Here is a 25,615-nt window from a genome sequence, read left to right as displayed (position 1 = left end):
CGCAGTTTCGCAGCCTCCCTTTCGCGACCCGTATCAGGTCTACCACGGCTCAACCAAGGAGATTGCGTGCCAGTAATTTCCCGCAATTTCATCGTCCCCGGCTGTCCGGGACGAGATACTCGGCGTCCGATCGTTATTGCGGAGAATCACGGACCCGGTTTCGGATCCGGTCGCGTCCCTCGTCCGGGTCATCCTCGGATTCGGATGCATCTCTCTGCGTCGGAAAATGGAAACCGTAATCGGTACGTATTGCCGCATCACGAATCTTCGTCCCGGATCACAAATGCCTTATTGATTGATCCCTTATACCGACAATCGAATGTACGAGATTCGATTATCATTAGATCCAATTGTCTCCAGATGCGTTTCTCGTGCTTGCACGTCGCTCTTAAAGGTCACCGGATAATACGCGAAAAGATGGAATCGTGCGGTGCGTATCGTTCGATAAAAGTTCAAAGGCTCTAAGGTCAGGAATGATATTAGCGAATAAGGCTGAAAAGTTTTTCGGTTACGATGCCCGTACAGGAAATCTTTTTGCTTAACATAACTATTAAGCGACAATCGAATTCGTCTAAGGTCTAGGTAAAGGTTCATAGCGGTTAATCGATGTAAATATATTTTTGTTGCATTGCCATAAATTTGCATTCAACTTTGTTTTAATATATTTTAATGTTCGCGAGGTAAAAAAACGCGAAGGTGAAAACGCGAAGATTGTATTGATCGAGGAAAACGTTGAAAGAAATTTGTAAATACAAATTGAAATTCTGATTCGAAAACCAAGTTCTATTTTTATCTAGTTCCATATTAAGTTTAAAAGTTTTAAAAAATTATCATTTTATATGAAGGTAAAAAGATAGTTTATCAAGTACATATTTTTCTCCTCAAAAATCCAAAGCTAATGTTTATCGAAGAAAATGCACTTTCTCTTCTAAGAAATCCGGATAATCGGGATAATATTTATCCAAGCGAATGCACTTTAAATATCTTTTACTTTAACGTTATATAGTAGGTTGCAAATAAGACAAAGTTTTTTCCATAGATGCATCCTATTCTTTCGGCAATCAAAGTTATGCATATATATAATTCGAAATTTTTAGTATGTTTAGACTATTATCAACGTAAATTAATAATTTTTGTACCGCAATTACATATATTATACGTATTACAATGTTATCTCTGTTTGTTAGATAATAATTTATCTAATTATATATAATAATTTATTTATTAATGTTTTATATAATTCGTGTCTATTCTATATTATTAAATTTGATTAAGTGATTTTTTAAAAGATTAAAACAGTTTAAAAAGTCGAACAAAAATTTAATGTCGATTTTTCAAAGCAATGATTTATTTATAAAATATAGGATTCTCTCGAGATATATGTATAGTATGGAATTTTAAATCTTGAAATTGGCGATGGACGATTTAACATTTTAAAACAATAAAACAATATAGTTTTCCACAATATTTTATTAAAATTATATTACATATATTTATACATTAAAAAAAAATAAAAATAAAAATTGTAGCATCTCCCTGAAATGTGCATAAAATAATATATACATAGATAACAAATGAAAAATGTGAGCGTAAACTTAAATTTTTACTTGCTTTCCTAGAGTCTCGTTTCAATTGATCGAGATGATTCGGGATGTGACACGAGAAAAACAATTGATATCTCAAAAGTCGTCGTAAAAATTTTAATAACGTAGTCGTTGTCACTTTCTTATTGGGTGCATTATCATCATTCGGGAGTTAAGACAAGGGGACCGAAAAGAGAGCTGCCATGACGTGTTGAACGACTTCGCCCAAACTGCGGTCCTGGACCTTGCAGCCTCCTTCTCCTCCTCCTCCCCTCTCTCATTCCCCTTTTCATCGGACATTGCACCGATGCAGACGAGGCGTATGAGAAACGGCCGTCTCGCCAGAAGACGGGATCACTCGCGAGAAGAGAAGGCGACTTATGACGATCCAGACGACGCGCCTGCACCGCCTTATTCTCCCATCTCTAGGACACAATCTTCCTCTTCGCGAAACGACCAGCCCCGGAAAACTTACGTAACGATTGCGGGACGGCATCTTGCACGATTACAGGGACGCAATTTATCAAAATTTTCAAGCAAGACGCGGAACCAACCAGTCCATCGACGAGATACGAGAAATCTATCAGGACTCTGATCGTTCGGAAAGCTATTTAATTTAGCAACTTAGTATGGGTATTTGATATAGAGTTGCACGAGATACCGAGATTAATCTTGATATTTGTCTTGTCTCGAGATTCGAGACAAGATCAAGCCAAGACTTTTAATTAGTTGTCAAGACAATATCAAGATTGCAAAGAGATTACTGGTCTTATCAAAATTATTGGTTTTTAGGAATAGGTATATTTGTAAATTAGATAAATTAGAGCAAAAAATCTATTAATATATGATTTATTAAATAAAACATTTATATTAACAAATTAAACACAAAATAAACAACATAAAATTAATTGCAAAATTTTACAGACATGTATGTTGTTTTATAAATACGTGTGTGTCACGTCTACATGTATATATATATATATATATATATATAATATTTTTAGAAGTAAACATAAATAGTAAAAATTATCTTAAATTATATTAAATATTATTTTAAACTGCTTAGTTAAAAATTATTAATAAAATCGAGACAAGACAATACGAGATTTCTGCTGCAAAAATTCACTCAAGACCAAGACAAGATTCGAGAAATTTCGAAAAATTCAATACCATTACAATATTTTTACAAATATCGCACTGTCTCGAGTCTCGTGCAATTCCACTTGACATGTAGATAATTGAATTTTTTTATTTCATCGCCGCAGAGTTCTGAATAGAGATAACACCCGAAGTGTTACAAACCATGCGGAGAGTAAGCGCGCTTAACGCTAGATTGAACTTTATCCCCGTGCATACCTTGTCCTCGTTGCATAGAATGACGCTACACAGGATGCACTTTACAGTGAGACGCGGCTCCGTCAAATAGGCCACGACGTGTATACATATATCGCGCATGCACGACGACATTATGCGCGCCACACGGCGTATCGGGTACACATTGAATATATCGCTATCGCGATGGTCGACGATGACTTTGCGCGCGTAAGATCGTCGCCTGGGATTTTGCAGCGCGTGTCGCTTCTGCGTATGCATCGACCAGCCTTACATCGTCAAGTATATACGTACGGAAGATGCTTCGAAATCTCAAAGCGCGATTATATACCCAAGGTATTTCGAAACTTCTCGCTGTTTGCCTTCGTTATCCCTATTCAACTTGTCAGGAAACGAAAGCCTAGTAGGAGATTATTATGTGAAGCTTCATCGCACAATGTTTGATAATTTCGTAAAGTTGTATCTCGAGTAAAAATTCTGCCAAGATTGCTGGCTTACTCGAAAGATTCTGTTACTTAAATTCTTGAAATTCTTGTGTGATCTAATTATACTCTTAAATTAATTAATTTACTCACTGATTATGTATGAGATGAACGGGATGAATACCTCAGAAACAGAATAAAATACAACACATATTTCGTCCCGAATTAAAAAAAAGAATGTATTTAAAATCCACTATAAAAATATTTATATCTTTATTACACATCTCTTCTCGAAAATAAGTATAATTATTCAATCCGTTTGCGCAAGTCAAAAAACCAAAATATTACACGCCTTTCAAATTAATTGTAATGTGATTTCACAATTAATTGTAATGTGACTCGAAAAGAATAATCTCTCTTGACCAATTTTTTGAATTAATTTAAAACAAAATATTGTTGCAGCGACACATCAAGATCTGCTAGAAGAAGAAAAATGAACTTTTAATACGTGAATAACATTTATGATGATTGTGCGAACATCGAGAAGACAAAAGATGAGGAAAAGAGAGCCAAGTAAATAACAGATGAAGATTTAAATTTTTTCCATTTGCTTAAACGTATATATACTGATGGGAAATAAAATCGCGAGAATGGCATTTTCGACAATGTAGGGAAAGGATTGCGACAAGATTTATCGTCATGCACTTATAATACGATATTTGATGATATCGTTGCTACTTGAAGCGAAATAGAACGAAGCAGCGATATACTGTCGTGAAAGCTTGTCACAGATAAAATGACCTGAGCAATTGTATGTACATATATGTATAACAATGTAAAATGTATACATATATATATATGTTTACAATATACAACATAATCCATCAACAAGCAATTTCCAAAGCATCTCTCACGATACTTTCATTATCTTCGAAACGAGGCAAAGGAAAATGAATCTCGAAAATCAAACTCGATAAATTAAGTTGAGTGAAAAACATTAGAATTATACATAATGATGTAAAGGAAAGGAAGAGGAAGAAAGAAGAGGCATAATGATCGTGGAACCAAGTATACAAGATACATAAATCGGCCGATTAGTTCATCAGCTCACATCTTCTCCGATCGATACGGAATTCGCTTAACCGGCAAATTTCCCGGTGATGTATCGTCAAGCACGAGTGAAATGGCAGAAACGATGGCACACAATCGTACAACGTACGCCAAGAGGACAGCTAGGAAGCTGAATCTCACGTCGATGACGTTCCTTCCTTCCACTGTGGTCGCGGCCGCGATTAACGCCGAGACGACGATACATCCGACTAATCCGTCCACGGTAGCGACCGGCGATCCTGCAGCCACCGTCGCTACCGTCAAATCGCATCATCATGTCCACAACGTGACGGAATACCTGGTCGAGCATGATGAGCTGGAGCATGGTAAGTAGTACATTATTATGGAAGAAGGTATATGAATGTTTAATGAAGAGCGGCGGTTTTACGTGGACTTTTAATTAGTTATGCATTTGAAAGGTTGAAATCGAGCCAACCAACTGGGGAAAAAGTTATATATGTCTTATAAATTCAGTAATTAATCAGAAAAAAACTAGGATATATATATTTCTTGAATTCAGTAATTAATCTTCTTGTGACGGGAATTTAGCAATACAGGGAAATACTTAATCCTTCGAAAAATGTTATACATCCAAAAAATGTTTCGCTGATATAAATAGATTTGTAGATGTAACGAGAAAACTTTATCGCTATTTTTTATATCTGTTAGAACGTTATTCGTAGAATTGCAGAAAATTTATAGCAGCAAATAATACCTTCTGACTTTAGATCCCAAATATTAATCACTGCATAAATATTTCAATACTACAGCTAGATTGATCTTTAAACTGAAAAACAACGTGTATCACAGTCAAACTTTACAAGTACGTTAGTTTTAACATGGAGTGCCACAGAGAGACTTTTTTTATAAATATCACCAACAATTCATATATAAATTTTGTCTCTGTTATTTCGATCGATTAAGTGCAAAACATATCGCAGATATTTGATAATACATCATTTATCTAGTTTAGTTAATTTTTCATGTCCAGAAAATTATTACTATAGTTGCAAGATCATTCTTTTGAATGTATGTGACAGAAAGTGATATGATATATATTTCATATATATCTCATATATCTCATATATCTCATATATATCTCTCTCACTATATTTTATATTTTAGAGGATTTATTAATTTCTTTTCACTTTTAATTTTGTTGTTCAGATATTCACGTTTAATTGATCGTTAATGAAATTATTAATTTTGAAATTATTGATAATGAAATTGTTAATTTTGAAATTATTATAACAAAAAAACTAAAATTATTATAACAAAAAAAAATTAAAAGTCAAAAGAAACTAATAATTATGAAATTATTAATTTCTTTTCACTTTTAATTTTTTTGTTCAGATACACGTTTAATCGATCGTTTAATGAAATAAATACCGTTAATGAAATTTCTCGGGTAAAAGAATTATTTCTCATTCCATTAGAGAGAGAGAGGATCAAAACGTTATTGTTTGAACTTCCTATTATTATAAATTCGCAGCTATATTTCCGCGTTGATGTTTTTCTGTTAAAATATTACACAAGACAAACAATTCAACAAGACAATCGTGAAAATTTCATCATGGCCATCGCCAACGTTTCGCCAGCTAGTAAAGCAATTCAAATTATTATCCTGTTTTCGCCTCAAGAATTTCATAATCATTATATTTCAGGTATCCTCGCCAACTTTTCGGACATACAGACCGTTTTATTCGCATGCATATCGACATTATTACCGCTGATTGTCGCTTTGGGAATTGCCTTCGGCGTCAGGTATGCTAACTTTGCTTATTGCGAAAGAGATCCGAAGCACTGGCCTAGTTATTTTTTAATTGCGCGTAGTCAGCTTAAATAAAAACTTTTTTTTTTCTAACACGCATGTTGCTTCGCAGGCACGTGTGGCAAAAGTATCGAAATGGCCGGGACAGCGGGAATGGATTACCTTGGTACAAGAGCGCGTGCAACCGCGATAGCGCAGTCGAATCCCAGCATCAGCATCCACATTCCGGGAATGTTCCCGTTCAAACTGCCACGAGGGTTCTCTCCGCGCAGGATGTAAGTTGACGACTTTTTCACAATCTTCTGTATCTCCACCGATGAGAGATGTTGCATGGATAAAAACATTCTCGCGATCGCCCAAATCATCGAGCGATCTTTCTAGATAATGCAAGAGATGGGATGAAATGAATGAAAAGTCGTGCGTTGAAATGCAATTTTAATGTTTTTTTTTTAATTTAGACTTGATTTTGTCCATGAAAATTCCAAGGCATCGCAACTTTAAAAAAAATGGAAAAATTTTCCGCGTGAATTTTTAATAAGATCAATCTTCTCACGAAGAAGATCTCAAGAAGATCGATAAGATCTCAAGCAATCTAACGCGAGAGGAAACTCGTCAGACGGAGGGGAAGATACGGCTGGCTCGATGAGAGCTGGCGCGTTGTGAACTTTAATGCAATCGATACATACATATATATGGGCTTGTTTGATCCTCGTATGCATGCTCGATTAGCTTACATAATACGGTAACCACGCAAATACCATCGACCTTGGTTTAAATCTTGAAGCTGTGCCGTAATAGGATACACGACGGACATTTACGGAACTCGGCCCAGATTATGTGAAGAATTAGGGTTGCACGAGATACCGAGATTAAACTTGATATTGAAAGTCTCAAAATTCGGGACAAGATTAAGATGAGATTTTTAATTAGTTGCCAAGACAATACCAAGACTAAGATTGTCATTTATCTTGTCAAAATGATTGATTAAAAAAAAGACTAAAATATGTATATTTGTAAATTGGATAAGAAAAAGATCACACTGTATTATATACGAACTTGAAGAATTTTATTTCATAAATAAAAACATTTATATCAACAAATTCAGAAACAATTAATATAAAATAAATAATGTGAAATTTTACACAATTATTTAATTACATAAAATTTTGCGTACACACGGTTCTCTAATTGTGAGAAATGTATCTGTCATTATTATATATGCAACTGTCTTTTCGTAAAATTACTCGAAATTTAACATACATACATATATATAATATATATTATGTTATTTTGGAAAGTAAACAAATGATATAAATAATAATAATTATTTTAAACAATTGTTCAGTATTAGAAAAAAATTGTTAATAAAAGCGAGACGAGATCTCTGCTATAAAAATCCACTCAAGAGATTCAAGTTTTCATAAATTTTCAATATCAATATAATTTTTTTACATGCTGCCCTATCTTGTGCAATTCTAATTGTAAGAAGTAACGCAAAGAATTTGTTCTAACGTAACTTTCCCTCGCGCTGTTGATGAATTTTTACGGTTCCTCGCGCGAATCGAAATGCAACTTCTCCCGGGAAGAATTCGCAAGATCGAGCATGCAAAACGGACCCGCGCCGAAATCTATGGCTACAGACGTACCGTTATAACGCTTTGCATTTAATAGCGATACATCGCCGTGTGTGTTGCGCTCATTCGTCTCGCTTAACCCTTTTCGCCGGTAGACTCCTTCCGGCTAAGATCTCCGGCTGAAATACCGTAACGCGCAAGCTCATTTAAAATTCATACCTCTCGCATAATTAACTCACATTCGAAAATAAGTTGAACCGAAAAAAATGTTATTCTCGAATCAAATTAATGTTAAAAAAAAAACAGAAAATCGACGATAGTCGAAGACTGTATATTTTCTTTCATAATATAACTTCGAAAATTTCAGCATAAATTCCTCCGAATCTATTTCGTCCGTAATTGCAATCTTTGCACTTACGCGAGGGAATTGCAACAATGGCTCGCATTTACGCTTCGTGCACGTGGTCAATAAATAATTCGCGTTTATCGAGCTTATGGTTAGATCCAGTACATTAACTTTGCCCACCAATTGACGTCGCGGTATTATATCGTTCCAGCTACAACATATTGTGCCCGGCGTGCAACACGCTTGTGCGTGTAGGCGAACACGCGTTGCAAACGCATATTATACATACGTACGCACACATTATTATTATTTACGTATGCGCGTATATGACTCAGCCAAAAATACCGTACGTCTGCTTGGCGCGCGGACGGGTGGGATTGACCTGATTTTAATTTTGCGCATACGCGATCGCGATAACAGTCGCTTTAGCCGAATTTGTCGCGCGATGCATAATTATCGCCAATTGTTTTCGGTCTATTCCAACATTGTTTCGTCGTGCAAATGCAAATGTCAGCGCGCCGAGGTCAAGAAAGGAGTGCATTCCATTACAGCCGCTATAGCGCGCTGTTAACTTCAACGGGATCGGCGATGTTTAAATCGGCAATATCGTATATATCTATTGTATTGAGCACTGTATTATTGACAAACGCGAAATTTTTTAAACGATGTTAAAATTTCCCTCTCAAAAAAATAAAGACTTACGTACATTTCATGCAAGAAATATCGCTAATCACATCGATTTTATCGTTTACTATATAAACTCTGATAAATATGAAATATATAAAAATTATTTTTTAATTATTATTATTTTAACGATAATAGATTTTGATAAGTTAGTTAGGGTACTACTCAATTAATAATTTGTAATTGGAAAAGCATAATTTTTTTAACAATATTTAAAATTAATCACTGTAAAGTGTAAGACTGAAGTGAAATCAAATAACATCTCTCTCCAAAAATCTTTGAAAAATCGCTCGAATTGAGCGGAGAAATATTTTTTTCATAACGCAAGTTTAACACACGCGACGTTACATCATGTTAATTTAAGCTTGATCAAGGAAACTTCTCGTCGATTAATGAAATAATATTATAAAAGCGTTTTTCTTGGTCCGTCTTTCGAGCGGAGTCTGCGGAGCAAAAGGGCATAAACGCAGACATTGGTGAAAGTTGCATACGATGTTTGACTTTTGCAATTAAACCGGACCAGCTTTCCATGCGTGGCACAATCTGTTTTCTTTTTTCTTCTTCTCTCTTCAAGCGACGGTTTCATTAGTATCGCAGGTTGTGCCCGCCTCTCTAATTTCGCCGCTCGTCGCTTCTTTCGCTTACTTTCTAATAAAATCGCGGTCAATCATTTTCAGCTTTCGGATGCATCAGCGCGCGATCGTCCGTTTGAGCGATGCGTAAAATATACCTCGTAGCAGCGTTTCTCCTCTTTTACACAAATGCATAATTATTGCAACATTTCGAGTATTTTGCACAATTATCGCGATTAAATATTAACATATATGTACATACATATGATACATATGACGCATTTGAAATTATAATTAAATTGAACAAATTAAATGCAAATTAATGTATTATTTCACATTAAATTAAAGCGTCAAAAAATTATAATATAAAATTTCCTCTCTCTTATGAGCGTGAAATAAAATATTTACGACTAACTATAAATACGTCGCGTCATCTTAAATAAATAATCTTTGATGAATATATGCAGAAGTAGAATCAGGATAAAACGCCGATGCTCGTAACTCTGGTAGAGTCTTCATCGTCGAATAAAAAATTTATCCCGCGAATCAAGATTGAAACGTACTCGGAATCCGAGTAAAATGGACCAGCGGAACTTTCATTGATCACACGTGTCCCTACAGAATTAAATGCACTCGAGAAGCGGCCAGAAGCGAATGAACGATTCAGATTAATTGAGGATGAGCAGTTTTTTCATCGAAGGCAGAAGAAATTTCGTCCATGAATTTCGTCCATGTTTTTAGACGCGATGCGGCGATGCATTCCTCCAATTATTCGCATTCATTGGTTATTTTTAAAAAATTCTGCATCTTATTCTAAATTTTTTATCTCTCTTACTTCGATTAAAATGAGGGAGGGAAAGAAGATTTTTGGTAATTTTAGAAACGAACTTATATTCACTTATGAATATCTCGATTTCCTGAGGCTGCTCAGATGCTGCAGATTTTACTGATGAACCAAAATCAAACTCGGCAAAAAGATGCACAAACACACAACATTTATATTTATATTAGATACATATATAGATATATATAGTGTCACTTATGGGCGATATATCCTCATTTTGATGTGGTTCACGTACGACACTATTTTACATGTTCGGCATCACTAAGATTCAGCACCATTAAGAACTTATTGCATCATCGACACGCACAAAATTATACAACACCAGCCACATTTTTATTCTCATACAAATGTGCAACGAAAAAAATGCAATTTTAATAACTGCAAAAAAGTGCTTTTCAAATATAAAATAGATATAAAAAATCAAATGTTTCCATCTCAATACGCAAAAGAGATTGTGCAATTAACTGTGTAATATGAATTGTATTTGAGATGATTTTCCTATGAAACAAGCCAAGAGCAATAAATGCAACAAGGAAGGAGGAACTTTTGACACAAAGAAAACAAAAATGTTTAAAAAATTATTTTCTTTCATATTACGTGCAAAAATGCCATTCTATTATTTCAAATCGACTCTAAATATTAAATTCTGGTCGGAATAATATTCCCGACAAGGACTCCGAGGAAGTAGAGTGCACTTCTCACTTGTCGTCTAACTTGGCGAGAGAACCTTTGGTAGTTTCGCGTTCCTATTTTTCGCAAGTCGCACTACATTTTCCGACAATAGTAAACCGGCAGCGGCTCCCTTGTCTATGCCTTGTCGCTAGTAGTTGCTCGCGTAGTACTCGGTAGTGGGGGGTACCGCGCGCCTTCTTAAAGCCTTGCGCTTTTTTCAAAAGCACCGCGCTACCCCCACCGCCGCTGCACTCTAGCCCCCACTAGTCCTCCTGCTCTAACGCTTATGCGTATCCGCGAGGATACTTGCATCGCGTCCTCGCACCACCTATAAATCGCGCCTCCCCCTTCTCCCCCTCGCTCTGCATCATATCGCCTCGTCCCGCTCGCTCTTTCTCTCGCTCTCTCTGTCTCTCTCCAGCCGTTGCACCTCTCTTCTGGCTCTCCTCAAACACACACACACACACACACACACACACACACACACACACACACACACACACACACACACACACACACACACACACACACACACACACACACACATACGCATGCACTTGCTTCCGCACGCCTCTCGCCTATGCGTCTACATTCTACGTCATGCTGCACGCACACGCACACACGCCTGCCTCTTTCCCCCCTCATCTCCTCACTTTTGCCTTGGAACTCTTCGCACCGAGGATTTTCTCTCCACTCGATATTGAATAGTTTCGAAAAGTTCGAAGCAATCTTCTTTCCAGAGACTTCTTATTTATACTTGTATACTTTATACTTATTTATACTTTGTACTTTATACTTGCACAGCGTGATCGGTCAATCACGATGAAATGGGATTATTTTTAACTGTGATTTTTGCTCGCGTTCTTTATTCCGAGATGCGAACATGCTCGTTTGATTTGACGCGAAGAAAGTAATTTGAAAGAAAAACCCTTTACAAGCTTCTTTTGAATACGGGCTTTGGGTTGGAATGATCGTTGAAATGATCGCTGTACTACATGTGCAGCGCGAATGCTTATACATGCGATAGCGAGCGCCGAGAAAGTGTGTCATTGTTTACGCATAGTCGGTTTGCTCTGCAACTCGTGTGTCGATACTTTTTTTAGCTTCAACTCGTCGGTTGGTTTAGTGCGGCTCGCGATATTTTCAGATACGCGCTAAAGAGACGATAAAAGAGCGCTAGATACCGAATGATTCATTCTCTAACTCTTTCAACGCGTCGCAGATATTTTACCTTTCTTCTCTATGTCGCTAAATATCTCTCTTTCTCTCTCTCTCTCTCTCGCGAGATGCATAAATTTAATCCGCACATTCTCTACGCTCATCCAAGTTTTTCATCTTTTCCAAGAAACGCTTTCGTAAAACAAGTATAATTCGCTATTGATTACTTCGCAGAACACACGTTTAATAATGGAAAATACAGTTCTTCTTACATCCTGACTAAATGTATGCAAACTGAATCATCACGCAAATTCAAGTGCGATGCAAACAGTTTGTTATCTCTGTATTTTTTCCATCGACGTTATTATTTCTTCTGCTAGAAATTAAATCACAACGAGCATGCGAAGGTGGCTTGAATAATTACGTCTCCTCCTCCCCTCCCCTCTTTCTCGTTATCAAGAATAATCAAGAAATTTCAAATGCAGCATTGAAATATTTGGTAGGATCAAATTCATTCGCGTAGACACGATTATCAGCGCGATAATTTATCTCGCGCGCGCGCGCGACTAATTTATCTCTATCCTATCTCTAACACGAGCGAAAAAAAGAGATTCCCTCTCGCAATTACCCGCGGTATGCATTAGCTCGCGCGTCGCGATAAGCCGAGCTTACTTGAAAAGAGAAGAAAAGTAATGTATGCGCCACATACTTTCGCCGTGAGTCATACTATTTATTCGTTACTCCGACTCGAACGAACCAATCGCCTCTCGCGATCGCGAGGACGAAACTTCGTCCCGTGCGCGGGCCATATGCATATTAAAACGTGCCGTTTTTGTCCAACACACATACACGGATCCGCGCGAGAGAAAGCGATCTGCAAAAAAGCCTTAAACCGTCCCGAGAAATGCATATATACCCCGTGGCGTGAAAAACCGGTGGTCCCTCCTCCGCCTCCCCTCTTCTCGCCGGCGAGGAAAATCACGCGCTAAAATAAAATCGGCGGGAGATGCGCGGAAACCGATCTCCGGAGGGAGGGGAGAGGGGAAGGGGGAGAGGGAGGAGATAAGTTTAGGTCACCGCGAGCGTTATAATGCACACGCCGACTAAACCTTACTTTCGCATTGCTAGATTCAATTCATGCCAAGGCTGACTGGGTGCGTTGCCCTCGATTGCCCCTATGCCGTTGCGTTGGTCGACGCCGCTCGATCTTCCCCCTCGCTCCCCCCCGCGACCGGCGCTCGACACCGCTAGACATCGTTTGCCGCCTCTCGTAGGGGGAGAGAAAGAGAGAGAGAGAGAGACTCGACTCGAGTCGGAGTCTGGCCGATATACGGCACGCATCATTCCCCGCAAAAAATAGAATGAACCGTGTTAGCTATCGGCTATTTTAGGGATGTTTAAAAGCTCGACGCGATTAAAGAACACATAAGCGATTTCTAAGAATTCACATCCTCGGATTGAAGGCAGCTTTATATCGGAATCGGTGGCTGCTCTAGCGATGCTCCACTTGTTCCTTTTTATTTGATTTGCGAAATGTCTCGGGAGATAGTCTCCCTTCTCTCTCTGGTCGCAATTTGCGATTACACGTGCACCGGGAAGAACGCGAGATGGAAATGCAATATACGGATTAAATATACAATTGTCCACGCTATCCGAGAGGAACGACGGAAAGATAAAGCGAAAAAGGAAGGGAGAAGAAACTTAATTGTCGAAAACGATGAGTTAATTTGCGTGTAATTATGGCCGAGTGGTAAAAGTCGGGAAAAATATTTTTAGATGAGAAAACTCATTCGGTAAACGGATTATGAGTTTTACATTTTCGAGCGCGAAAATAAATCACACGACGTGCATTTTCTCACGACAAAAAAATTTATTTTTCCTGAAAGTTTCAATTTGCGTTATAAAACACGAGATGAATGCAAAGGAAAATTTTTACTGATTACGTGTGTTTTTATCGATATTTTTTGGCAAAGATGTAAGAAAAATAACCGCAATTTTGAATTCAGATTTAAGTAACGATGAACATGCAACATTTTACTTCTCTCGAAAATATTCCTTCCGATTGCTCATCTAAAATTCGCGCGAAATCATGAAATTGAAAATGTCTAGAATTGAAAGAAGAGACGAAGGCTCAATTAAAATGGAGCAACATGTGAGATAAATTCTGTAATTTGAAGTACGGAGTATCGAAAGCATTATTTATCGTTCATATATCGTCGATGACGTTTCACATTATGTGGAATTCGATCGATTTCTGGATCATATTGCGCCGGGGATTCTTCGATATTGCCGCATATCGTGTATCATTTTCTCAATAGAGCATCCGTCGTGTCCATTCATCGCGATGCGTTTATTGATAGCGAGTTATTTCAATGCATCCTACGTGCACGTGTCATGATTGAATCTAAATCTGCGATCGTTAATAGCAAGTGGATTTGTCAAAAGTAATAGCAAATTTCTTCCCTACTCATTTCTAACGCAATGCTTGATGAAAAAATTTTTCATTAATGCAAGGCGATTTTAATAATATAATTTCGGTGACTAAATGAGCATGTCTATTTCTTATCTATTTTTTTAATTTATTTAATTTATTTAATTATAATTTATTTAATTTTAATTTATTTAATTTTAATTTATTTAATTTTTTAAATTTATTCATATTTTTTAAAGGCCATATTTTAAGATGGTTCCCAATTTATGACAGATTTTAAGATGGAATTTTATTTATCATTTATATATTATATATTCTAATTTTTCATATATCTTTATTATAAATAGAATTATATCACGAATAATATAAATTCTATAAAATATACTCCTCCCTCTTGTATATTAAACCATCGATTGTATATCGAGCCAGACGTAAATCTCTTACACCGTCATTATCTCGTTGACCACCTCGGAATTATGATACATACGATGTTACGCAGATTCCTTACGCTTCGCGCAATTCCTCGCGGGTCTATCCACGCGATTGCTTATTATTCGGCCGTACATTCGTCCATGGGTGCATTTCACTTAACCACCCGTTTATTCGGCTGTACGTCCACATACTCGTCTCTTTCCCTCTCTCTCTCTCTCTCTCTCTTTAACCATAGGCGCGGGTCCGTCCGACCGACTGGACCCGCTCGTCGCGGCCGTATCGTGTCCGTGGGGTGGTTGACCTAACAGAAGGGGTCGTTGCACTCGTGCGCCTGGGTCCGCTTTCACCCTACCACGTCTTTCTCTTTCTCTATACTTCTCTTTTGGTCAGCCTCGCGCGCGCCGGCGGACCTATCCTCGCATCTCGCTTCCACGCATCGCGGATACGATGTGGCTGGTCTCTTTCTCTTTCTCTCTCTTTCCTCTCTTCCTCCTATCCTTCTTCGTCCTAACTTTTTCTCTTTTCTTTCTTTTCTTTTTCTTTTTTATTATTTTATTATTCTCTTTCTTTAATTCCTCCACTCGGTGCGGTTCTCTACTCTTATCCTACATATTGTCCATTCCGCTCAAACCTCGACTGTAGCCGGGACCAAAAGAAATTATAGTTATTTGCCACCGACCCTTTCGGATAGTCGATTATTTCGCGGTAATCGCCCTCCCGACTCCATCTCTTCTCTCCTCTCTTGCTATCCATCTCCTCCCTTCTATTTTTTTCTCTTTCTCTCTCTCTCTCTCCCGCTTTTCTCCTTTTCTTCCGCCTTTATCTTCGATTGCGGTTAATTGTTTCGAACGATATGCAGATAAGTATGCTAATCACGATTAGTCAAAAATTATATAAATAAACATTTATTTCCAAATTACGTAAACTTAATGATATCAACGAATCTTTTATTAATAAAAATGATTAGGTATATGATTAGTGAAAAATATATTCGTGGATTACAGTTGTGATTAGTGGAAAATATTCATTCCTCCCCTTCTAATTTCCTTTCCTATTCCTCTTTCGTTTTTTTTTCTCCACGTGCAGCTTCTTATTTCCCTCCCCTTCCCTCTCTTTCTCGCTCAATTTTTTTTTCTTTCTTTCCCTCATTCTCTCACATCCTCTTCCTCCTTCCTTTCTTCCCCCTCTCTTATCTCTGATTACGGAATCTCTTCATCACGAGCAAATCAACTTCATTCTTTGAGGTGGAGCTCAATTTTGTGATGCTAAAAGATATTATCGAAGATCCTCTCTAATATGTTATTAATAGGAAAAGTTCTATGTTTATATTTTATAGTATCGCATTTTCCTACAATCTTTCATTAGACCATATTAGATGTTAAATAAAAACTTTGATGACATAAATAAAGGAATACGGAAAAGTTGAAAAACATTAAATTCAATTAGAAAAATATAAATTATGTCAAAAAAAAATTGTTTTGTATTTCGAATTGAAAATCTATTCGTATGACTTTTCTATTCAATTTTACAGAGTTAAGATACAACGCCGATATTTTCTGCGATAAGACTTTGTGATAAGATATTTTATCTAATAAAACTATACTAGAAAAAGTGTGATAAAAAATATGTATATAATGTCAGATATTGAACATGGGGAGGGGAGCTATCTCTATATTCGCAATACTATGGTTATGACAAACAGACTTCTCCGAGTTAACTGATTTATTATATTCGAGACAATGGAAACGTTACGCTACGGCATAGTTGCAAATTTAGGTTTTTAGCACGGAACAACGAAGCGCACTTATCGAATGACGTAGTCGTTATAAAGTGATAAGGCCAGTTGTTTGCTAATGTTCGCGAGGCGTACCAGACTATGATAAAGATTAGCTTATCTCTCAACTACGAACCATAAGGAGGTCTCTGTTCATTTGCCAGCACTATGTCAATATTATTTCGCTGACCGCCGTTCTCAAACGAACGCGATTTCTAAACTGCAGCTTTATTCGCAGCTCTCGCGTATCGTATTTCTGATAGAAAAAAAATCACAATTGCGTTGTAAGAAGCTTCTTTAGAGATGACAATTGAAAGAGAAAAAGTTGTCAATAACTCTATGGGAAAAATTATTACTACTTTATAGCTTAAATAAATGAAGTAAATGAAACAGTAGCAAAATTTCATTTTTTTTTTTTAGAAATAATATTTAAATTAAAATTTTAAAGAAATTTAAATAAAAAATTTCTTAAAAAAAAAATATTATTGAAGCTATTCTTGTATAGGAAGTTTTAATTGACAAATGGCGATTATTTTATTTTCGAGGAGCGCAGTAGGATTTTTTTAACGTACAGAAATTTTAGAGCCTGACGTGTGCATCTTTGCTTCTCGCGGCCAAGACGAGATTAGATTTTGCTCGATTATTTGCAAATGTTTTGGTGCAAGAATCTCAAGTCGGCTATTCGCGTATTCGCCTTGTTGTGAAAATAGAAAGATGAAACTCAAAGCCGTTGTATGTACCGTTCGCCAAAGTTGCCATTACTTTTTATCTGGCACGGTTTTTATCATAAAGGTCAAACAAATTCGAGTAGCCAATTCATATCTGCCGTGGCTGTCTTTTCTGAAACTGCCGTTGGCCATAAATGTTGCATGAGTGCCCAAAGCGACTGGCATTAATATGTAAGCGTCATGCGAAAGAAAGAGACGCAGATATGCTCATTTTACAATATATGTAGTAAACGCTATTAATTTTATTATAATAAAATAATAGCATAATTATTTAACATAATTATTTAACAAATATATAATAATTATTATAATAATTATCGTCAGATACAATAATAACGAAATTAAATAAAAGACACATTATGTTACAACAGCCAACTGTTTTATATTCATACGTTATTTCTTTTTTCACAATATTTCTTTTTTTTCTAATAAATGATATAAGAAAAGATAAAATATCAATGTAATTAAAACTTTAGAACAAGAACTTAAAATAATATCCATCTACTTTAAAAAAGGAGAAAATACACATCTCTATATTAATTTTACATGTAATGTCATAAATAATCTGGTTACAAAAGTTTTATGCCATACAGAGGCACTTTCAATATAAAAGTATTTTATATTTATAAAAGTTATATAAAAGTTACATACACACACACACACATAATTTTAAGAATGTGATATTCTTTTGACGATCTCTCATAAATAAAATCTAGAACTTTAAGAATAAGAAATAAACTATCATCTATTATATATATTTTCTCTAATTAAAAAATAGTTTAAAATTACTAGTGCTTTGAGTTTCTAAGCATTATATGTAGATACGTGGTATTATTTAACATATATGATATCCTAATATAATATAAGCAAAGCGATTCAATATAAGTGCAAATCACATCGGGGAACCTTGAATCCTCGAAAGACGAGGCCGTTCTTCTCTCTCCTTGGTGCATCAAACATTCATAATCAATTACGAGTGACGCATTAGAGCCCGGCCTCGACGATAAAATATTTCCGCTGGCTAGTCTTTCGGCTTCTATTAATCGCGAAGGCACAAAATATAATATTACGAAGTAAAAATAATTCTTTTAGACAACTCTCTTAATTCTAAAAAGAGAGAATCTGATAATATAATAATAATGAAATTAAGCAGCGCAATATGATAAATTGCCTTCTTATGGAAAAGAAATTAAAGTGAATTTAAAAAAATAAATTTGCAAGAGAATATATTATGGAATTACGTGACATTTTTTTAGATATCCTGTATATTCATTTCCGCGTTAATTAAACGCTATCTATAATTGAGTTTATTTTGATTATTAATAAGTAATAATTTTCTTAATAAATTTACACTGTATATTTCTTTTTGTTTGACGACCGGCTGACGCCGATTTGTTTAATCGGTTTAAGCGGACGCACCGTGATGTATTATATGTGTAATAATTAGAGAGTCTAGACTATCTCACAGATGATGAAATAACGCTCTCGAAATCGCGTCTCTATCCAGTTCGTGTCTTTCTATTTGTATGGCCGTAGGTCTCTGTTATGGTATAGAAAGACTAGAACCATTTTGACCGTCTGGGACCTCTAACGGTATCATTAAAAGATGCGTCACGAATCGAATATTCACGCTACTTTTGGCGTATCAACTAATGCGCGATTTATCCGTCGTTACATTTCGCTTAATCTATTTCTGTCTCTTTCCCGTCTCGCGTCAACATTTTTCTTTCTATTAAATATAATTGAAATAGGAAGCTCTAGAAATAAACGGTTTCAAACAATTAAAGAAAAAACCGTGTTAAATCTTACGTTTGTCTATCTTTCGTTGCAATTTCCCGAACGATGTGATTGGATTCGTGTATTTATGATAAGAATTCTTATCATAAGGTAATGTTAATTTCAAAGAATTCAATATTTTGCAGATTAACTGCGCCGATTGTTTTAAGCCTTTTGAAGAGATTCATCTGTTACAAACTGGCATTTCGAGGTTGACATTGTCAAAATTAATGCAATAATCGTTTAACCTTTGAACTTTCGAGCGATGATGTATAGCGTGGCTATGCGTGTATAGTCATCATATTTCTCGATGATTATTCGTCGATGTGTGCAATACACGAAGGATGATTAAATAAATGTGACATTTGCTGTAAAAAGGAATCTATCAACGATGATCTATCCGAGTGTCATAATCGCTGCTAGAACGTTCGCGTATAAATATATCCGTCATATATTCGTCGTGACCGTCTGCAACCTCTAACGGTGATAGCAAAAAAAGCCAGACAAATGTCCTTGAGTGCTTAGTGCGTACTTGAATGTCTGCTAGAAGCGGCGATACGACTGCTCGTATAATAGTATAACCAGCCTAACACACAAGTATACCCGAGAGAGATTTATATCTATAAAGCTAGATGCTCGAGATACAATTTTCGTAACAATGTAGCACGTAAGCTCCATATTTGGAGATTATTAATTTCTGTTATGTATATAGTAGCACGCATGCGCGCTGATACGAATCGAACTTTATAATTAAAGTTTAAATTAATTGTACATAAATAATTTTATATTTATTCAATAAAGTAATTATCTACGGTAACATGTAATAACACTGCTTATCTGACGTTCTAAGAGCTTATCTATCTAATATTTTTATCTTTCGAATCTCTGATTGCGATGTTTGTGAAATATTAAAATAATTCTAACACACAAGATTGCATTAATTACACTTTCTCTTTCATAAGATATGGATTTCTCTCTTACGCACAGTTGTGCTCATCGACTTGTGACCTAATGCTTTTCTCTAGAAATTAGAACACACTCGTTGGATTTCGTAGGCATGTGTGTCTATACGGTTTTCTAAAAAATTCGGTGTGCAACATTCGGCTTATATATCGATTCACGCGAAAGGTGAAAGGCTCGGGTATATGGAACGGAAGACGATCAGAACTCGTGACACTCTCGTAGATCGCGTAGGTCTATCGATGTGAATATTCAATAGGCTTCACGGACACGTAAAAATAAAAACGATACACGTATTAAAAATTTTGTAAAATTAAAATTCTTCATATTAAAAAAAGTAGCCATTCCCTGTCGTCAAATTTTCGTCAATTCTAACTCACCGAATGTAATTTTTGCTCACGTGTAGACGACCCAGTCTAATTTAGCGGGAGATTGTAATTTGTGAAAATGTATACGAGGAATATATGCAACTGGTTTCATTCAGCTCATCTAGAATATACGCATATCCCGACATATGCCGCGTAATATTCGTGTTTTTGACTACCATCCGCAAAGTACCGAGCCAAGTCTCCGCAATGATACCTGCTTCGCTTTGGCTAACGTGACGACCGGTGTGTGTAGCGATCTAACAGAAAAGGAACGGCGAAACGCAGCGCAAGAGCAATGCCCCTTGGGTCAGGTTCAGTACCCTTTGGCACAAGGCAACTCTCGGAGAACGACGTAACCGACGGCGTGCATCTGCGTGCGTGTTGGTGAACGCGTACACACGTTAGCGAGGCTAACATCTACTTGCGCACGTTGCGAGAATGGCTTTTCGCGAGTGACGCGTGATAGATAAAAACTCAACGAGACGTTCGTTCGCCTCGTTTCGTAAATTAGGATAGCTTAGCCGCGTTAAATCTTACCGTATCTCGCCGAGCGTATCATCGAAAAGTCCGCCCTCGTTGTTTGCGATCGTTCTTCCCAGCGACGTGTTGCGGAATAACTTTTTCGGATTTACGATGCCACCAACTATTTCATTATGCTAAATATAAATATCGATTTTTATGGCAACATAAATTTAAAAAAATTAATTATTTTTAAATCCAGGGTATTTTACGTAAATAATTATGCTGTCGACAACTTAATTTCCTTAAATATTTGCATTTAATGATCGATACAAAAAATGTTTCTTCCTATTGTTTATACATTCTTGATATATATTGACAAGATTTTTATATAATATTTTTATATTTATATTTATATATAAAATATATATATATATATAAAATAATAAATATATATGTATATAAACAATAAGAGAGCAAAAAATTTACTATATCAGAGTCATAGATTTATTTTTGCAAATATGGGAAAAGTTAAATTTTATAATCGTGTATATATTATTGCACTTTTTATTTTCGCAACTTTTGCACATACCTTAACGTCTCTTTACGTTTCAGTTGGTGGATAGCTTGGATGCTCCCCGATATATATGCGAAACGGAGGTGATGGAAGACGTAAATGTCGCCCCGGCAGCGGCGATGATGGAGTACACTACTTCTGGTAACCATACTAGCAAAAATGCGAACGGAAACATCATCACCCTTACGCTCAAGAATAATCATCTTATCGTAGAAACGGAGGAACGTGCGGTACGTGTATGTCCTTGGAAAAGAAATATCGGACACGTTTTATCATTGCAACTGAAAACAATCTATTCCTGGAGTCTTCCTCTTTCACAAACGACTGATATTTATTCTAATTAGCGCGATGCAAAAGCGATACTCCGTTGACGAGGCTCGCATAACCGGGTCGGGGACTCGCTCGTTTTGAGATGGGAAGCGGATTCGTAATTATCGAACTTGGCCGACCCTGTAAGGTCGGAGGTTACCGGGCAATTTTGCCCCCTCTTATCGTCCTACTTAAAGCCTCGTCTTGTTCGCGGAGGCTCGTTCCCCTCGTTCGAGGATCCTCGAAATCTTTCTCCGGATCGCTCGCCTTCATCTACGCCTCGTTTTCTCTTTCTCTCTTTAGCTAGTGCATGTTCCTTCTATTCTCGTTCCCTCTTTCTCTCTCTCTCTCTCTCTCAATTTCATCCGCCTTTTCATTTTCCGATCACTCTACTCGCGCTCTCATTTAATTCATTCTTCTCGCGCACGTACGTACCTGTACAAAGTGCTCCAACTTTCGAACAAGGAAGAGGCGTGGAGCCGACTCGTGTCCGTAATTCGAGAGCCCACGCTAAAACAAAAAAAGAAATGGAATGGTTAGATACATTATACGAGTTTCCGTGGGAGAATTTGAAACGTTTGACCAGAGTGATAAGTTTCAAACTTAATATCGGTTTCAAGCTTAGTTTTAAAACAATTCGCATGGCACTTTATTTCTTTTACTACTGAAGCATTTTAATTTAATTTTATTATTATTAATTAATAATTTCGCATCAGTTAAATCATTTTTATTATTTCATACATGTTACTTTCGTTACCATGTTAACTCTTATTCTTTGTATAAAATTTCAAGACTTATTGTTTAACAGAATCTTATTTTAATAACAAGTTGGAAATTTAATGTTAAAAAAAAATTAAATTATTCTTTTCGTTTAAAAAGAATACGAATTATTTAAAATACAATACTATTCCTAACAGAGATAATATTGGAGAAAACGCTACATTTTATAATTCGCATTACTTACGACGATATTCGCTTTCAGGTAACAATGGAAGAGAAGCCCACATCGAGATACAAAGATAGCGGATGCTCATTCGTGGTGGAGGTACAGCCGGATTATGATAGGGAAGAGACGGAAGGTACCAAAGGATCTTCCGACGACATGACGGCCGGTATCACCGATCAACAGGCTCTGGTACACAGAGAGGAAATACCAGACGATAGATCTTCAGGTAATTGTCCTCGCGATACACGCGATATCTCGCCTTCTAATTATCCCACTTTTATCTCGCGGTTTCGCAGGTTTCGAAAATACGCGATTGTTCGGAAGCACCAATACTGGCCTGTCGCAATCAGATCTTTCGATATCCAGCCAAGGCTCGGCCAATCCCAGCTACCGCTATGGAAATCAGGTCGAATACGATTCTGGTAATCTCGGTTATCCTATGTACGGCGGTAGTTACGAGTCCGATATAATATCGAGGAAGCTGGAGGGACGATCCAAATGGGTGGAATTCGATAAATCGCCGGATATAGAGAAGATACTGTTGGATGATTCCAGAAATTTGACCAGTGAGGAGGATGAAGACAAGAGTGTAAGTATTATAGAAGGCAAGAGTGTAAGTATTATAGAGATTGTTGATCGATTCTCTGAATCGTCTTTTGTATTTTTTATTTCAATTCTCGTATAAAATTGCAAACAAACAAAATAAACCCAATGTATATTGGTGACAAAAGAAAATAATAAAATTCTCTTGTTCTCTCAATTATAATTTTTTTCATAAATAATAATTAGTTGATAATTCTGTTAACATAGAATGAATCGGAAGAGAGGAAGAAATATCGATATTAATTCATATTTATAACACATTCATCAAATTTCAAAACCGGAACATGTTAAGCTCAATTTTTCTGTGCTTGAAAAAAAAAAGAATATATGCTTTTATATGTATATGTATCGATCGACGAAAGTCTCTCGGAAGACGAAAACTGTTCGTCCGCTTGCAGCCGCAGTTTTTCGGAAAATCAAAAAACGTGTCGTCCCTGCAAGACGTCGTGAGCGCAGCGATACGCGAGGGCACGTTGGAGATTGACAGTCTACCGGACGCCGTGCGATCGAATCCGAATCTTCAGGTGAACGGCACGACGCCCAACAAACTGGAGATTATGGAGCAGAAGGCTTTGAGCAACGACTTCTCCAAGACGGAGGGCAACAAGCCCGTGATAACCGGCGCCCTGCTGAAGGACGACGTGCAGGAGGATGCGTTCCAGGAGCAGCAGCGTAAATTGGGCAACGGCACGCTAACGCCCGAGCACAAGGGGGACAACAGGACGACGGATCGCAAACCGGAAGGTAGCGTCTTCGTGCCGAGTCACAAGCGGGCGGGCAGCATCCCGCCCCGATTGATCGAGGAGACGCTCGAGATGGATCGTAAGAAGTCGCTCGACATCTATAACAAGTACAGTCAAATCAAAACTAGTACTAGAGGCATGCTGCCGAGCTTGAGTCCAAAGTTCGAGTTGCTGCAAAACGAGGTGAGCCCGATCGAGGAAAAGGAGAGTTAATGGACGTACGAGAAAGGGAAGATGAGGAGGAAGGTGGGAGGGATCGTCTTTGACACGGTCATCGGAATGTCCAACGTCCTCGGAGGTAAATTGCAACGAAAGATAGTCAGGGATTATTGAAGAAAATGCAGCGAATGCGATCACTTGTACGGCGAATATAGTGCACTTTACGTAGGAATTATATTACTGGTATAGCGAATTTGTAATATGTAAAGGAAACTTTTTCTCTCTCGCTCTCTTTCTCTCTCTTGTATCGTGATGGTCGCGTAGAGATCATAATGATCTCTAAGCCGACTAAATGAGTACCTAGCTACGTAAATCTCATGCGACGAGGAAGATTCAATGCGAGAGAGATTTTAGCGTTTTATTAACATATAACCGATTTAACCGAGGAAGAAAGGACGCGCTAAACGCTCTCTGCCTCCGCGGCAGACTTCTTTCTATTCAGTATTTTCAAAGATCCGTGTGATCAATTATAACTCGTTTCTCTTTTGTGAACATAACGGGAGATGTATAACACATGAACGGACATGCGATGGTATTCTTTTATTATAGTTTAGAAAATCGCTTCTTTCGTTTAAGATAGGACAATTTAAGGTGACGCTCTCTCGACACTTTTTATATGGACCATGCTATTTAGTCTGCACCGATGGAGAATCTTCTCTCGACCGAAACAAGTGATAATGATCAACGTGGCAGTAAGTAAAGTCGATCACGAGTGTAATCAAAAAACATTAATAGTAAAAGGAATAAGAGGATCTTCTTTTCATCGATTTCACGTAGACATACAAATTATCGCTAGTGATAATGATGTAGTAACCATATATTTCGCGAGATCAATATTATCAATATAATTAGAAACTATACATAAGCGACGCTCACACAACTTTTTTTCTAATTCCTGTTTTTTTGTTCAAGATATATAATTTGTATTTTTGCATTTGCAAAAATCTTTTGACATTTCTTAATCTTCCAAATATTCAATGCTAAAATATATCATTATTTAAATCGATCTGTTTTAATTTATTCGTAAATTATTCGTAATATTTTGCATGAAAACATAATTAAAGTTATTTTGATTTTAAGAATATCTATATGGAAAAATTTATCTTAAAAATATTTAGAAAAAATTTTGAATATGGATAAGTCGCTTTTTTTCTCAACGTTCGTCTAATTTAAAAATATAATAAATTTTTTTCCATATAAAATTTATGCTGAAATTTGAATT

At 36.7% G+C, this 25,615-nt stretch overlaps 1 protein-coding gene across 3 annotated transcripts; it reads left to right on the top strand.

Annotated features, from left to right (window-relative positions):
* LOC105251770 lies at positions 1-25,371 on the top strand. 3 transcript variants are annotated; one of them, XM_011258760.3, is made up of 8 exons: positions 1-242; positions 3,800-4,773; positions 6,112-6,211; positions 6,331-6,493; positions 21,612-21,803; positions 22,865-23,054; positions 23,125-23,417; positions 23,830-25,371. In XM_011258760.3, the coding sequence occupies exons 2-8, from the start codon at positions 4,521-4,523 to the stop codon at positions 24,385-24,387; spliced, it is 1,749 nt and encodes a 582-aa protein (XP_011257062.1). In that variant the 5' UTR covers positions 1-242; positions 3,800-4,520; the 3' UTR covers positions 24,388-25,371. The 3 variants fall into 3 exon arrangements, with proteins under 3 accessions (XP_011257062.1, XP_011257061.1, XP_025267211.1); XM_011258759.3 differs by having other exon boundaries at positions 23,794-25,371; XM_025411426.1 differs by lacking the exon at positions 1-242 and adding an exon at positions 3,233-3,251 and having other exon boundaries at positions 23,794-25,371.
* The last annotated feature ends 244 nt before the right edge of the window (positions 25,372-25,615 follow it).

Source organism: Camponotus floridanus, unplaced genomic scaffold (assembly GCF_003227725.1).
Source record: "Camponotus floridanus strain SB8 unplaced genomic scaffold, Cflo_v7.5 scaffold4, whole genome shotgun sequence".
Lineage (NCBI taxonomy): Eukaryota > Metazoa > Arthropoda > Insecta > Hymenoptera > Formicidae > Camponotus > Camponotus floridanus.
Note: the sequence above shows the minus strand (reverse complement) of the source record. Positions and strands in the feature narration are given on the sequence as shown.